This window comes from Heptranchias perlo, chromosome 37, assembly GCF_035084215.1.
Source record: "Heptranchias perlo isolate sHepPer1 chromosome 37, sHepPer1.hap1, whole genome shotgun sequence".
In the NCBI taxonomy this organism is placed as follows: domain Eukaryota; kingdom Metazoa; phylum Chordata; class Chondrichthyes; order Hexanchiformes; family Hexanchidae; genus Heptranchias; species Heptranchias perlo.
Genome location: NC_090361.1, coordinates 9,904,652 through 9,921,953, shown reverse-complemented (window position 1 = coordinate 9,921,953; position 17,302 = coordinate 9,904,652). Strand labels below are relative to the sequence as shown.

The 17,302-nt window shown below is 39.0% G+C and overlaps 1 protein-coding gene across 4 annotated transcripts in view; it reads left to right on the top strand.

Annotated features, from left to right (window-relative positions):
- rfx1a (regulatory factor X, 1a (influences HLA class II expression)) overlaps positions 1-17,302 on the top strand; it is a 119,861-nt gene that overhangs the window by 91,537 nt on the left and 11,022 nt on the right. For 3 of the 4 annotated variants that reach the window (XM_067973108.1, XM_067973109.1, XM_067973106.1), the window contains 10 exons: positions 1,404-1,585; positions 4,430-4,549; positions 6,375-6,514; positions 7,687-7,805; positions 8,521-8,630; positions 8,939-9,090; positions 9,233-9,330; positions 11,415-11,564; positions 13,411-13,619; positions 15,813-15,966. In XM_067973108.1, the coding sequence (XP_067829209.1) occupies positions 1,404-1,585; positions 4,430-4,549; positions 6,375-6,514; positions 7,687-7,805; positions 8,521-8,630; positions 8,939-9,090; positions 9,233-9,330; positions 11,415-11,564; positions 13,411-13,619; positions 15,813-15,966 (1,434 nt within the window). The remainder of the gene's footprint in view (positions 1-1,403; positions 1,586-4,429; positions 4,550-6,374; positions 6,515-7,686; positions 7,806-8,520; positions 8,631-8,938; positions 9,091-9,232; positions 9,331-11,414; positions 11,565-13,410; positions 13,620-15,812; positions 15,967-17,302) is intronic. The other variant, XM_067973107.1, reaches the window with a different exon arrangement.

The window sequence follows — 17,302 nt, the reverse complement described above, 5'->3', positions numbered from 1 at the left end:
GCAAGTGACACCTGAATGCTTTATGTGGTCATTTGAACCCCTAGATTGTGTTATAGCCACTAAGATACTCCCACACAACATAATATTCAAGATCATGAATATTTTAACAATTAGTGGTTTGCTGTTTGTCTTCCATATTTAGTGTTGAATCGAGTAATGTGACAGAATGTAGATGAATTATGGTGAACCTCCTCAGGAGAAAGTGAGTGGAGGAGCCAGTGAGGCAGGGGAACTTTTTTTCAGTCATTACAAGACTATACACTTTCTTCTGTATATTATAAAATTATTTGTTTACAGGCACAGTGGATATATTGTACCAACATTGTTATTTAATGGTGGCTGCATAACAACATTAATACCACTTCATAACACCCATATATTGGACCATCTTGTAGAAATAATAGATTACTGCCATGTGCAGAATTTTGTAACAGATAGTGAATTGGAAATTTTAGGACATATTGCAGCAAACTGTGACACAAAGAAACAGTGCACAAAGCACAAATTCTTTTATGTGCAAAGCCTCACATTTGATTCAAAATGAACTGAAGTGCTTTATAAAAATAACAGACTGTTTTGTCTATCGGCTCTAGAGAGCTTTGTCACAATTCTTTTCCTTTTTTTATTATTCTTATTAAACACAAAAGAATCACCCCTGTGCCTGAGAAACTAATGTTGTTAGAAACAGTGACATGTCATTAATGTGTGTGTGAGTCTTAGACCTCCAGACAGAGGAGTCAGAGGGAGATATACAGAAGAAAGACAACTGAGGTAAAGACTTGCAGAAAGAGAGAGGAAGAGTGAGAAAATAGAAAGATGCAGAGACAATGAGAGAGGAAGGATGAGAGAAAGGATGCAAAACAAACAGAAAGACAGAGGGAGCCAGAATTGTAAAGTGCAGACACTTGGGTAAATTTTTAACCCTCCACCCGGGCATAAAAGTGGTGTTGCAGATCGGCCTCCTGTTTTAGAAACTATCCAATTTTAATTTCCACGGAAATCGATTAAAATAGGGCGGCAGATCTGCAACGCTAGTTGTATGCCCAGGCAGCAAGTTCAAAATCTACCTCAATTTGTTTTATTTTTATCCATGAGCAATGCAACAGCAGATAAATTAGTTATTTAAATTACTTGTGGAATGCCATGCTCTCCGAGTGACTGTTACAGGAATATTCTCATGCATGAATTATTGTCTTTAGTTTCTCTCCTGTGGACTTTCAGCCTTTTACATTGTGAAGTTAACACTGTACTGTTGGTGTAGCCTTTTTTTAACCAGTAATAATAAACAAATATAAAGTCCGACAAACCAGAGATTTCCTTAAATCAAATTCACAATAAAATAGTGTTGCAAGGAAATAATGAATAAAAATAATGGAAAAACCATTCTTCTTGTTCTTGTACAGGTTCAGTGGTTGTTAGACAACTATGAAACAGCAGAAGGAGTGAGTTTGCCCCGAAGCACTCTATACTGCCACTACCTGCTACACTGTCAGGAGCAGAAACTGGAGCCTGTAAATGCTGCCTCATTTGGCAAATTGATCCGATCGGTATTCATGGGACTCCGGACACGGAGACTTGGCACACGGTTAGCTTTCTCTTTTATTCTTTTTACTGGGGTTCAGCTTAATTCAGAATCACTGCTTAAAGGGAGTTTCAGAAGTCACTCATTAAACTTGAAATCCATGGACTAGCATTAGGAAATATTCCATTGCTCAAATGTAAGTTACTGTCAGTTCTGTTCCTGTTCCAAGTTAACTGATAAACTTCTGAGGGCATGTCTTTTGCAACTTTCAGAACAAACAAATTTCCATGAGCTAACATTTGTAATAATGTTTACAAGTAAATTTGTGATAGATTTCTAACCTCACAATATTTGTTCATAAGAAAATGGCACAAATTAGTACAGGTCCCTGCTGCTAGCAATTCTCTGATACAGCTGTTTTGTCTTGCCAATGTAGCAATTTTTATATTTTACCTATTAAAATGGCATGAATTACCATTTTTCCCACTAAAAAGAACTTTACGTATCTCTGAGATGGTAGCACGAGTGATAACCGAGCTGAAACATGAGATTCAGTATTTTAATCTTTCCTTTAAAAATATTGGGCCAGAATTTGCTCTCAAAATAATGGCACTCGCCTTATTTATGCACATATGGTACAGCAACGTCAGGTGAGGAGCAGATGCGTGTTTAAATGCCAATATCCAAAAGTTGCTGTCCGAGTTGCGCCGCTCTCCTGTTAGCCTCGCAAAAACAGCACCTCACTGTCTGCCTCACCAGTGAAATGCATTGAACGGCGTGAAGTTGCTGTATTTGTTTGGTAGATGCACACCAAACTCGCCACAGAAAATTAAGTCTTGTTATTTCAAATGTAAGCACCCTTTTAATGATGTGATAAGTGTTATTTACTGCCAATCATCCTCTCTGGCGCTGAAAATTAAATATTACAAGTGTGGTCTCATTCCTTCAAGTATTAATTGTTGTTGGAGATTTTAAAAATGTCAAATTTAAAATTATTTTTTTTTTACTTCTCCTTTCTGTCTCTTTTTTTCTCTCACTCTTAATCCAATCTTTCTTTTCCTCTCTTTATTTCTCTTTCTGATTTGACTTTGAATTCACCCACTCTAATTTGCGCTGTTTATTTCTCAATCCTTCAACCTGATTGGTTAAGGATTACACTGGTTGCCCTGTTCACTCAGGTCCTAGATGCCCTGTTTCCCTCGCTGCACTGTGAGCAGCTCGCACTTTCAGCAACTTGTCGCACAAAAAAAATTAAAAACCTATATATGCAAGGGCAAGTCTAACTAATGGCAAACGGCCCTCCTACAGCAAAATCCAAGCCAAAATTTTGGCTTGGTGTGGTAGCACCACTGTGTGGCCAGAGTAGGTATCGCACTTAAAGACTATAATGTCCAGAAAGCAGTAAAAAAAATTCTGCAGAAACCGAAAAAGGATAAGACTAAATCTTAGTATGATCAGTATCTTATTTTCTATCAAGTTTTAACGCATGTGTTGTACTGAACAAGGTTGTGACATTAAGCAAGACTTGCTCAAAAAATGAACAGAAATAGAACTGTTTTATTGGAAGAATAAAAATAAATAAAAGACTATATAGTTCTAAAAATTACAAAAAGGATGCGAGGAAAAGAAACAAGAAAGAACGAGTAAAAGAAATTTGTAGAACAACTGAGAATAGGAGGAGTAGAATAGAACTGTGATTTGTTTTTTTTTATTCATTCATGGGATGTGGGTGTCACTGGCAAGGCCAGCATTTATTGCCCATCCCTAATTGCCCTTGAGAAGGTGGTGGTGAGCCGCCTTCTTGAACAACTGAGTGGCTTGCTAGGCCATTTCAGAGGGCGATGAAGAATCAACCACATTGTTGTGGGTCTGGAGTTAAATATAGGCCAGACCAGCAGGTTTCCTTCCCTAAAGGGCATTAGTGAACCATGATGTGGAGATGCCGGTGATGGACTGGGGTGTACAAATGTAAGGAATCTTACAACACCAGGTTATAGTCCAACAGTTTTATTTGAAAATCACAAGCTTTCGGAGGCTTTCTCCTTCGTCAGGTGAGTGTCGAGATTCATTGAAAATTACCGCATATATAGTCATAGAACAATGCCTGGTGATTACAGATAATCTTTCCAACTGCCCGTTATCAAGGCCATCAAATTAATTGAATAGTGTTCAGACAGAGAAACCTTAGACAACCAATTAATTTGATGGCCTTGATAACAGGCAGTTGGAAAGATTATTTGTAATCACCAGGCATTGTTCTATGACTATATATGCGGTAATTTTCAATGAATCTCGACACTCACCTGACGAAGGAGAAAGCCTCCGAAAGCTTGTGATTTTCAAATAAAACTGTTGGACTATCACCTGGTGTTGTAAGATTCCTTACATTAGTGAACCAGATGGGTTTTTATGACAATCCAGTAGTTTCATGGCTACCATTACTGATACTAGTTTTCTTTTATTCCAGATTTTATTTAATTAATTGAATTTAAATTCCCCATCTGCTATGGCAGGATTTGAACTCATGATTCCGGATTATTAGTCCAGTAACATAACCACTATGCTATGTAACCAATTGTTTGTAGCCCTTTTTCCCTCTTATTCCTTGTTTTCAGTAGGAATTGTCAGATTGGTTCTGGATTGTTTTCTGAGGGATGCACTAAGTCTACCTCAGAGCTGCGATGTAACAAAACACTTTTTATGCTGTTTTTAAGCAATACCTTGAAACTTCAGTACAGATATTGACCATTGGGATCAGATAGTTTGTGACTTGGCGTGTTTGAGGTTAGAATCAACGGGGAGGATTCATTTATTATTATAGAGACTGTAGATGTAAATACAATATATGCATTTTCTGGAAAATTACATCAAGCTAATTTTACTGAATTTCCTTTCCTTCATTTATAGGGGAAACTCAAAGTATCACTATTATGGACTTCGCATTAAAGCAAACTCTCCACTAATTCGACTGATAGAGGATCAGCAGCACCTGGCCATAAGACAACAGCCGTTCACACAGAAACAGAGGTGAGTGAGCGAGAGAAGGATCCCATTTATGCTGACTCTGATGATTTGCATCAATTCTGAATCAACAACTGATTATCCATTAGAGCTTCCAAACTACACAAAGATCTGGTATTACAACATTTTCCGAAATGGTTTTCAGTAAATCACTGCTATTGATTAATGAGAAGAAATGCGTATGAGACTGTGTGACAATCCTTATTGAAGAGTCAAATAACCTATTGGCTTCCGGTATCTGCACTTTGTATTGATCAAATTTGCTTCAGGTGATTTTTTAAATACAGTAAAGAGGACAGTGAGCAAGGCTGGAAGTTATTCAGTTAAGAGCAAGTTGCTTGACCGCAGTTTTCCTCCTAAAGGAACGTTACTTCTTGACTATCCCAATCTATTAAATACTACATGATATTCCCTACTTACCAGGCTAGTTGATGGATCCTACATAGGAACTGGAGTCAGTCATTCAGCCCCTCGAGCCTGTTCAATTAGATCATGGCTGATCTGTACCTCAACTCCATTTACGTACCTTTGTTCGATATGCCTTGATACCATTACTTAACAAAAGCTATCAATCAGTCTTGAAAATTTCACTTGGCACAGCATCCACAGCCTTTTTGGGGAGCGAATTCCAGATTTCTACTATTCTTTGTGTGAAAAGGTGCTTCCTGATTTCCCTCCTTAAATGGCCTAGCTCTGAATTTAAGATTACGCCGTCTTGTTCTGGTTTCTCCCACCAGAGGAAATAGTTCCTCTGTATCTACCCTAACAAATCCCTTTATTATTTTAAACATCTTGATTAGATCAACCTTCAACCTTCTAAATTCAAGGGAATACAAGCCAAGTTTATGCAACCTGTACTCATAACTTAACCTTTTAAGCCTCTGGTATAATTCTGGTGAATCTATGCTGTACCTCTTTCAAGGCCAATATGTCTTTCCTGAGGTTTAGTGCCCAAAACTGAACACAGTACTCCAGATGGGAGTCTGACCAAGGCTCTGCATAACTGAAGCAGCACTTCCTCAATTTTGAATTCCAACCTGCTTGAGATAAAGGCCAACATTCCATTAGCCTTTTTGATTACTTTTTTGTACCTGTGTACTAACTTTTAGTGATTTGTGTACATGGATACATAAATCCCTTTACTCCTTCACAGCTACCAGTCTCTCACATTAAGATACTATTCCGCAGATCCAAAGTAGGTGGCCTCACACTTCCCACATTGTACTCCATCTGCTTTGGTTTTGCCCACTCACTTAGTCTGTTTATGTCCCTTTGTAACTGCTTGCTCCCATCTGCACAACTGACTGTGCCTCCTAACTTGGATATACAACTCTCTATTCCTTCATCTAAGTCATTCATAGATATGGTGAAAAGCTGAGGCCCTAGTACAGATCCCTGGAGAACACCACTTGTTACATCCTGCCAATCCTGAATGAAGAATTCCAATTTCTTTCTTGATTGATTGCTGTGTCAGTAGCATGGTGTCCTGCAATTTGCTGCCCACTGCTGTTGCACTAAAAATAGTAAACCTGCTAATGTAAGGTGAGAAGCTGCGTGATTTTCATTTACATTTTATTGTAAATGTAGCAGATGGCTCACATAGGAGTGGCACTGTGGAGTTATGTTTGATATTCACTTCCAAATCACTATTGCATCAATGTCAGTGTTTGGGAGACCATTAAGGATGGAATGCTCCTTTCAGAGCAGTGATTATCCCTGCAAAATAATTCTGGGATCAAATGGCAACAATGAAAAAAGTAAGTTTTATTCTATATTTCATTTTTTTTTGGAAAATGCTACTTTGACCATTAAGGAATGGACTGTATTTCAGTCCGTTTTCTCCTTCATGCTGCAGACTCAAGCCCATCCAGAAGGTGGAGGGGATGACAAATGGTATGGGAGTTGGGCAACAGCAGGGTGGTGGCCTGTCAGATATCAGCGCGCAGGTCCAGCAGTATCAGCAATTCTTGGGTAAGTTACGAGAACAGTTTCACTAACCTGGTAAATTCCACTGTAACAGATGCAGATAGATATATTTTGCATTACAAACTAAGGTAGTCATGAATGGTAATGCATTGATATTGACTATTTCATCTCTCGTCGCCTCATCAGTAAAATGGATTAAACAAAATATTTCTTCGTACAATTTTACTTTTAGTGGCTCCTCTGGATATTGCGGTGTTTAATTCTTCCCACTGTTAGAATGCATCTTTAATTTCATTATTGTGCATGGATCTGAGCCATGCAGAAAGTAATGACCCTGTACGTGAATAAATGACTGTGGAAAACCTGAGTGAAGTATTTGTAATGGCCTTACTGAAGTTTTGTAAAATGTATACATTGTGCAAAATAATTTCTTCATATGCCTATGAATTAATGTTGGGCATAATTTGTAATCCCACTGAGAGATGTTCAAGGTGAAAAATCTGGAGTCTGTAACTCAATGGAGCAAGCAGAACAGAAAACCATTTCACAGGGCTAATGATCTGGAGAAAGCACACTGAAGTGTGGAATTTTGTATTAGAAACATCAAAGTCAATGGAATGAGCGATCATTGTGTAAGCTGCTCAGACTATTATTTTTGAGTTTGATTGACATCTCCTGTTCTCCTGAAAACTTAATCTGTTATGGTTATCAAAGTATCAATTAACCAGGGATAAATATTACTGCACACTATTACAAAACATTAATTTGTGTTTTTTTGAGGGAGCATTATCAATAATTGTCTTTCATAAAGTAGACTAACTTCACACCACTATCTCTAGCCCAAAAGACTTCTAATCAGCAGTGTGATGGTTACCATCTCCATGACCATCACCAATGCTTTTCTGTAACTGACCAAAAAAATGTAGCAGATTGACGATTAATGCCAATTCAACCCACTTCCTTCCAGTTAGATGCTTGATCTGATGGTCTGAGAACAACTGCTAAATTTTGTGCATTTGAAGTTGACAGATTCCATTGTCGGATAGCTTTAGATCTCAAATGTGTGACCACTGAACTGTAAAATAAGCATTCTCATCCTGGCATAAGTGGCCTGACTATTGATTAAGATTAAGGCAGAGTCACTTTTCAGTGTTTGATACTTTTATTGCAAGCATGCTAACTTGTGATTGCATTCTTCATTGTGTAATATATTACAGATGCCTCTCGGGCTCTACCAGAATTTGTTGAAATAGACTTGCAGGGAAAGACATTGCCAGACGGTATCACTGTGGAACACGTCAAGGCTTTCCAGCTGCTCTATCGGGAGCACTGTGAGGTATTGTGATATTTTCATGACACAGCCAATTAAAATCACAAGTTTAAACACCAAACATAAAAGGTAACATTTTTATTTAGTAACGTAATAATGTAATAATGTTTTGGGCAGGAGAAAACTATTGGTCTATCTGGTCTACCCTCCCGTACTTTTCATCAGCTTCCCTAACGTGATTCTATGTTCTGTGAATTATAAATGCGACTTCATTTCGAGGATTTCATTTCCAAATCGTTCACCTGAGGAAGGAGGTAGCCTCCGAAAGCTTGTGAATTTAAAATAAAATTGCTGGACTATAACTTGGTGTTGTAAAATTGTTTACAAGTGATTCTAGAACTAATAGCGCTATTTCTCCTTTACTAACAGGAATTCATCCAGTCCTTTTTTAAATCAGCTGTGGTTTTCTGCTCAACCCCTGTTGCTAATCTGTTCCACAATTCTATCACCCCCTTACTAAAAAAAAAGTTTCCTAAATTTCTAATTTCTCTTTGAAACCCTTAACTGTATCCCCTAGATGTCAAATCCTGAATTTAGTCAAGCCTTACTTTCCCTAGAGTTCATAATGGGTTTCATTTATACTGAAGTTAGCCAGTGAAGTTACTAGAATTAATGCATTCTGAATTCATATTGCCTTTATATTATATTTATCACAATCTGACTTACCACTAAAATAGCAATAACCTCTACAAACTTACTCTTCTGTCTTCTGTCTCTATAGGCAATCCTGGATGTGATGGTGAACCTACAGTTCACTCTTGTTGAAACCTTGTGGAAGACATTTTGGAGATATAACTCTTCCCAGTCCAGTGATGGCTCAGGATTATCAGTGTGAGTGATAAACAAAACATCTTGCAGGAGAAAGGAATTCTAAAAATGAGGGTGGGAAAAAGACTGAGGGGAGCCACAATAACTGCAGCTGAGGGGGATACTGCTTTGGACTGGAGGGAAAAAAATAAACCAGAGCTCTAATTCCAACAGTATGGTATCTGGCATCCCTAATGCTTAGATTTTTAGAAAATGTTTAATATTTTTGCCAGGCCCTTCGATAGGAATCAAAAGGTAAACTGAAAAAAAGATATGTGGTCACTGGCAATGTTCCAAAGTGTTGTCAACTCAATGTTGTTTGTTTTTTGCAGTCATGATGAAGCTGAGAAACGCCTCCCTAAGTCATGCCTGGTTGTTCTCTGTAAGTATGAGCCTTCCCTGAAGTGGACGAAATACTGTGATAACATGCTTTACCAAGGTCTGGTGGAGATCCTTATCCCAGATGTCTTGCGGCCTATCCCGAGTGAGTATTTCCAGGAAAATTAAATAGTTCATCAGTAATTATTGAGGATTATGACTAGAACCACTTTATAGAGCTGTATTTAGGAGCCAGTGTGCACTGTAAATCATGGCCACACCTTCTGACTGTATTAATCGCTTTCCAGGTGCCTTGACTCAAGCAATTCGGAATTTTGCAAAAAGTTTGGAAAGCTGGTTAACCAATGCTATGATGAACGTTCCTGAAGAAATGGTTCGTGTGAAGGTAGGATGGGTTTCTCAGTTCTCTGTTGTGTAATCTAACACAAAAGGCAATGCAGTATAGATTTAGGAGAGACAAATATAAAGATGACTGTACTCATTTTATCAGCCTTATCTAATTAAAGGTTTGTGACTTGATACCAGTCAAAATCAATTCTGCCATACAAGATGGAGTTGTGTCACTTATGACCATACCTTAGAACTGGCAAACATGAAAATCAGGGACACACCCCTAAATGTCCAGGGTAAATGGCTGAACTGAGGCAAATTTTAGTATATCTAAGGACATGAATATTTAAACTACACAACAGCTTGCATTTATATATCGCCTTTAACCTGGAAAAACATCCCAAGACACTTTACAGAGGCCTGATCAGACAAAAATGAGTGCTAAGCCAAAGAAGCAGATATTAGGAGGAGTAACGAGAAGCTTGGTCAAAGAGGTAGGTTTTAAGGAGGATCTTTAAAAGAGGAGAGGTGATGGGGTTTAGAGAGGGTATTCCAGAACATGGGCCTATATGGTTGAAGGCATGACTGCCAGGGGTAGGGCAAAGGAAGGGTGGGATGCACAAGAGGCCAGAGTCTGAGGAATGGAGAGTTCTGGCAGGGTTGTAGGACTAAAGGAGCTTACAGAAAAAGGGAGGGGCAAGGCCATGAAGTTTAAACACAAGGATGAGAATTTTAAATTGGAGGCACCAGGAGCCAATGGAGTCAGCAAGGACATGGGTGATGGGTGAGCGGGACTTGGTATGAGATAGGTATGGGGCAGCTGAGTTTTGGACGTGTTGAAGTTTATGGAGGGTGGAGGATGGGACGCCAGACAGGAGAGCATTTGAATGCTTGAGTCTGGAAGTAACAAAGGCATGGATAAGAGTTTCAGGAGTAGATGAGCTGAGGCAGGGCGGATGTTGGTGGTATCATGGAGGTGGAAGTAGGCGGTTTTTGTGATGGAGTGAATATGGGATTGGATGCTCAGTTCAGGGTTGAATAGGGATCTGGGGTAGCAAACCGTCTGGTGGTAAGAGATACAAGGAAGTGGTTGGAGATGGCCTCGTCTGTGACCAAGACCATGGGACTAGAGTGGCCACGCGAAAGTGCCAGGTCGAGAGACTGGCCGTGAATATGGGTAGGAGAGTTTATATGGAGGGAGAGCTTTAGGGAGGACAGGAGGGCAATGAAATCAGATGTAATAGGGCAATGTGAGTTGAGATGGATTAAATAACTTAATATTTTTATTTAGGTTTTTTTTGTGTTTCTAATGAGCTTAATGCATTGTTATGGTTTGCACAAATCCAAATACTGATTTTTTTTTTTTGATTTGGATTTGTGTGTTCAAGTTTTTATCTGGAATCTGATTAATTTGTTTTTTTTGACATTCCTCATCAGATGATAGTACTTTGGTACTAGTTTAAGTTAAGGACCATCAAAGTACAGTGAGGTATCAGTTCCTCAGAACTGTGGGGGGGAAATCTAATTAAATACATATTTTCTTCATCCAACTCCTGTAATTCTAAAAGGAAGTCTTGAAAGTTGGAATAATGTAAGGAACATTTAAAATTCCAAGTCAGGACAGTAGGACAGCAATTAAATTGACCCATAAAATCAGGACAGTTGAAGGATATGCTTATGATCCCTAAAAAGAAATCCATATTATTACAAATACAGCTTTGATACTTTTATATGATTATATTTCACAGTATTGCACTTATTCCTCCATCATCTCAAATAGCATGCTGCCCTCCTGACCTAGAGGTCACTTTGTTTGTGCCAAATTTGATACTGAACCTGAGCTCCACTTGCTCTTTGAGCATGACACCTTGTTCTATTTCACATTGTTTCAAGGTACAATCTGCAGGACAAGGATTTATTCAAGGTGTAGTTGCTTTAGAATTGTAACACTTTTAAATTAATTGTATTCTTTAATTTAATTCAAAATAAAGCATCTATAATTTATATTTTACACGTCTGTACCAGAATATAAATTTGTCCTTAACTTTCTTTTTCACACACCATTGGCCCATTGTTAATAAATTCTAAGTTGTATTTGCTCCTTAAATACTCATTGCTGTTCATTTCTAACTCCTGTAGGTGGCAGCAGCAAGTGCCTTTGCACAGACTTTGAGGCGATACACATCCTTAAACCATCTTGCTCAGGCAGCCCGTGCTGTGCTGCAGAATACTGCACAAATTAACCAGATGCTGAGTGACCTAAACCGAGTAGATTTTGCAAATGTTCAGGTAACTAACACTGTGCCAAAGGAAAGTTCCATGTTCAATCCTGGCCATTGTGAGTTAGCTGATCTCAACCAGGTAGTGTTATGGGAATATTAGTGTGGACTTAGTGTCCGTGGTTTGGGGAGAAGAAAGATTGGCCAGGGTTACCTCATCTAATTGTTATCCATTGACCCCTGCTGAAAATGACATTGTGTAGAAGTTGGGTAAGGCCAGTTTCGGTCTTGATTCAGATATACCCCAAGGTTGAATAGCCTAAGAACAGTAACTGTCCATGGTCACTTGGGGAAGCTTCCAAAGCCCTCCCAACACTTGGGAAGCTATGCCCCAGCTTGACATGCTTTCAAGAGAGGAAAGGCAAGAAAAAAAATTGGGGGAAAAAAAGACAGGAAATGTGAGTCTCAGAATCCAAGGTGAACGGGACAGATGGCAGTGTGGTGACAGTCCAGTACACGTGACATCTGCTGTTTATACTGTGCTAATGCAAATATATCAATGCAGTAGCTGCAGAGTCTTAAGGAGTATTGGTAAAGAAAGATTTGCAATTATATAGCACATTATCAGGTCTCAAGGTGCTTCACATGCAGCAAATTACTTTGCAGTACAGTTACTGTTGTTATGTGGACACAGCAAGATCCCACAAATAGCAATGAGATCAATAATCTGCTTTTGGTGGTGTGGACTAAGGGAAGAATGTTGGCCACAGTAATGGGAAAACTCTGTTCTTAGAGTCAAGTCATGGAATCTTTAATATCCATCTTGATCACCAGAGCAAGCAGATGGAGCCTTGTAATTTCTCATGTGACCGATGACAGCATTATCTGACTACTGTACTTTTTTTTATATTCGTTCATGGGATGTGGGCATCGCTGGCGAGGCCGGCATTTATTGCCCATCCCTAATTGCCCTTGAGAAGGTGGTGGTGAGCCGCCTTCTTGAACCGCTGCAGTCCGTGTGGTGAAGGTTCTCCCACAGTGCTGTTAGGAAGGGAGTTCCAGGATTTTGACCCAGCGATGATGAAGGAACGGCGATATATTTCCAAGTCGGGATGGTGTGTGACTTGGAGGGGAACGTGCAGGTGGTATTGTTCCCATGTACCTGCTGCTCTTGTCCTTCTAGGTGGTAGAAGTCGCGGGTTTGGGAGGTGCTATCGAAGAAGCCTTGGCGAGTTGCTGCAGTGCATCCTGTGGATGGTACACACTGCAGCCACTATACGCCGGTGGTGAAGGGAGTGAATGTTTAGGGTGGTGAATGGGGTGCCAATCAAGCAGGCTGCTTTGTCCTGGATGGTGTCGAGCTTCTTGAGTGTTGTTGGATCTGCACTCATCCAGGCAAGTGGAGAGTATTCCATCACACTCCTGACTTGTGCCTTGTAGATGGTGGAAAGGCTTTGGGGAGTCAGGAGGTGAGTCACTCGCCGCAGAATACCCAGCCTCTGACCTGCTCTTGTAGCCACAGTATTTATATGGCTGGTCCAGTTAAGTTTCTGGTCAGTGGTGACCCCCAGGATGTTGATGGTTGGGGATTCGGCGATGGTAATGCCGTTGAAGTGTCAGACTCATCTGAAGTCCTGAAGCAGAGCTTGAACCTACAAACTTCTGACTCGGGGGAGAGGGTGCTATCAACCAAGCCAAGCTGTATCAGATTTATATTACCAGGTCCACTCAGGAGCTGATGCTTCATTGATTATGAGTTCATGTAGTGTGAAACTAGTCAGCAGAGCTAAATCAGCCTGTAGATGGTGGAATTATTGCAGCAAGAGATGTCCCTGGCTGTATACCTGGCCTTTTGAAGATCTGTTAATATTTGATGAGCAGATTTACCTGTAATGATAACTCATTGGTTTTCTCAGGAGCAAGCCTCATGGGTGTGTCGTTGTGAGGATGGTGTGGTGCAAAGGCTGGAGCAGGACTTTAAGATGACTTTGCAGCAGCAGAACTCCCTGGAGCAATGGGCATCTTGGTTAGACAGTGTGGTAACCCAGGTCCTCAAACCATATCATGGCAGTCCTAGTTTCCCCAAAGCAGCCAAACAGTTCCTGCTCAAGTGGTCCTTCTACAGGTTGGTCTTGTAGTATTATACTCCATATGTAGGAGGGAGCTATTAAATGGTAATCTAATTAGGAGGGTCTATGTGTCATGAAGTACAGGAGGTTTATGTGCGTTATTTGAATTGTGAGATGGCATCAATGCATTTCACTTACTTGAAGCAATCTGTTATTTTTATATTGTGTAGTTTTGTTTCATGTATTTCGACATTTAAAGCAGCCTCAGCTCCATGTGAGGAATATTGATGAATAACTGTCAAAGCCTTTGCACGATATTAACCATGTGACCAGGAGCAGTCATTTAAGTTTATACATGTCTTTTAGAGTAGAAGGTTTGCACTGTAGCAACATCAGCTGTCCCATTAGCCATGCACTTGGGTTGTTTATGAAGGAACCACCTCTCTACCAGTAGCATGTTACATGGCAGTAAATATGTTACTTCACTTTGCATAAAGCTGTCCCTCAACTGCAGATCTGCTTCCATAGATTTGTCTGGTGTCATTTCTAGACACAAGTATGTGGTTTAAAGAAAGAAGGAGGAGGAAAGATCGACTTACATTAGAAAACCCCCATTCATGTCCTCAAGATGTCCCAAAGCACTTCACGTACATTGGATTACTTTTAAAGTGTAGTCACTTGTTTAGTAGTCAAAACAAGAACAACGCATAAGGACATCTAACTTCAAAGGATGCAGGTTAGACAAAGTGTCATTCTTGTTCTTTCTGGCATCCTCCACACAGTGGGCTGGCTCCACACCTGCAGAAAAAAAATCTTACAAGGGATGACCATTTAAGACTTTTTACCATCATGATATTGATAGGCATCTCTAATTAACCCTCCAACCTGCATGCAGTATAAAAGGGGGTGAGTATCTCTCAGAGTATTAGTCCTTTTTCCTCAGTGGCGAGAAACATTCTGCACTCCATGCTGCACAGTTTTAATTTGCTTGCTTTGGCTGAAGTGTTTTTGGGTCTGATTACCCCACAAAACTTTTTTCTATCCACACCATTATTGATTAGGGTAACCAGCACTGAGAGACTTGGATCTCTCTTCGTCAAAAAAAAAATTCTGGGTCCTCCTGGACATTTATCAATGCTAGAATAACACATTGTCTATCCTGCAACGTTTAATCCAGAGACATACTTCTATGTATGAGTACTTACACAAGATCACCAACACCAATAGTTATTCAAATTTTCATGTCCTGTCTTATGAAAACGTGGAGGAGTCTATTTGATTCTGTGGAGCACTTCAAATTGAACTAGTTGGTTTCTTGTTTCGTTCCCCATTAAACTGTATCCAGTCTGTACACTTCCTAGCATGTCTCCTGGTAAATACCTACGATTAATTCTTTCTCCCAAGGTGGTGTTCATATTGATAGTGATTATGCTATTTAACTCCTGATCAGGTTATAAAGTCAACTGAAGTAAGTCCAAGACAGTTCTCCTGTATTAGACTGTCACCAATCTACCCTTGGCATCCTTCCCTTTAGGTGGAACATGGAAAATATCAACACTTGAGCACTAAATTCTCTCAAATGATTCAATTTTGATTAATCCTAATGTACGGTTTTGAAATGATTTTGCAGATGTGAGGAATAGTAGTGACTAGAAGATCTTTTCTAAAGGCAATCAAAAATATGAAATCTGAAAGCCAATTGAACCCCAAGGTCTGGTGCCCAAGCCTAAACTCTCATTAACTGTTCCAGATCTTGGGATGATAGCAAATCACAGATTGTTTATTGCCATTAAGCCCGTTTACACCAGATTTAAATTTCAAATATGAAATAGGCAGGACTTGTGAACGATCTGTCTTCTGTCCGAATCAATTCTTTAAGTATATTTATAGAACAATATATTAATAACCTTAACTTCCTGTAGTTGAATGTTGTGAATATAACTGCATTAAAGACAATGAACGATGGCTAGATGACCAACAGGCTTATACCATGATCATACGACTCAAGCTCACATCATGATCTCCACATAATAAGTTTCCTATCATGGTTAGATAATTAAGGGGTAGGCAGCAAGTGGAAACCAGCTATAAAAGCTATTGCCGTCCATCTGCTTTATAGCAGTTTCTCTTCTTTCCAAGCTAAGAAATGATGTGGGATGCTTGAAGGTTTCAAGAATAAATATATAAATAAATACCTTTTAAAAACATGTTTAAAGGGACTTCAGAAACAGCTATTCTTTTGATTTCAGTTCAATGGTGATTCGGGATTTGACTTTGAGGAGTGCAGCAAGTTTTGGGTCCTTTCATCTCATTCGCCTTCTATATGATGAATACATGTACTATCTGATAGAACACCGTGTGGCACAGTCAAAGGGAGAAACACCCATTGCTGTCATGGGTGAGGTAAGTAACATATATTCTCCTGCCTCCATTTAGTTCTCATTGTTGCATATGGCTATGTCTTAATTTTGATGTGTGCGCTGAACTGTAATAAATGTAAATGTTGTTTGCTAAACCTTTTGCAGCTACCCTCAGTTGTTGAAATACTATGCACTTTTCCAAATACAGTAAATAATAAATAACTTAATTATTTTAAACATGTAAAAATATGAAAAATATAATTTAAAAATATTAGTAAATGCATTTGTAGTTTTTTGGAAAAATATCCATCTGTGTATACTCATGCAGAATAACAAATTCATGCAGCCAACAGAATTTTTTTAATTCATACCTTGATTTTGAGAAACATATGATAAAAATATTTATTGTGAAATTCAATGGTTAATCACATTACTGCTAAATTCACTACCTGTACAGGACAAACAGGAATAGACTCATAGAGCACAGTGCAATAACCTGAATATTTACAGGGGGACGCTGTCTTATTTAAGCAATTAAACTTCTATTTGCATACAGAATTTTGGCTCATAAATTAGATATTTTTAATGAGTGGAAAGTTATAAACTTTGGCCAGAGAGCGAAAGCTGGCTGCGATTAGGACCACCCATTCAGAATGCACAGTAGGCAAGAGTAATGGCTTTCCCAGGTAGTTTTAAAAGTACAGTGTTAGAAGACAAGATTTTCTACAACATACCATATAGGTCTAAATCCTTGGCAGCAGATTCTGTAAGTAAACCATTGAAATTTACCATTTTGAAAGTTTCTTTTCAAAAACCAAAAGCTTTGGGTAAATTAACTGATCCAAATTCCCTTCGAAAACAGCTCCCTTCAGGGTGCACAGAACCCATAATATTTAATATAGTCTTTGTGTGTGTGTATGTGTTTTAAGCCTTACCTTTCTAACATTTTACAATTACTTTATTTAAATATTTCCTTTACTGAAAGCACATTTTTATTTTGCCCTTTGAACAATTATTCCAACATTTAACTAATTCTGAGCAAACACTATAATATACTAAAACTTCTGCTCATGGGATATTTTAAATGCCTCCTTTACTTTTTTTTTGTAAATTTTTGTAAGTCAGAGCAAAGAATACTGGAAGCAGTGATTAAATAAATGAACATAGTCTAGATTTTCAGAGTAACCATATTTTTATTATATACAAAATCTGCTTGCCTACAAAAACACAGTAGCAGAGCCCATGTTAGGGTGATGTAGAATTGCAGAACATTATAATTTACAAGCCCTGCATCTGCACTGTCACAGAACTATGCTTGTCAACCTGCCACCGGGCAAGATATGGGCCTGATAGGACAACAGAAGATCTAGAAGCCCACA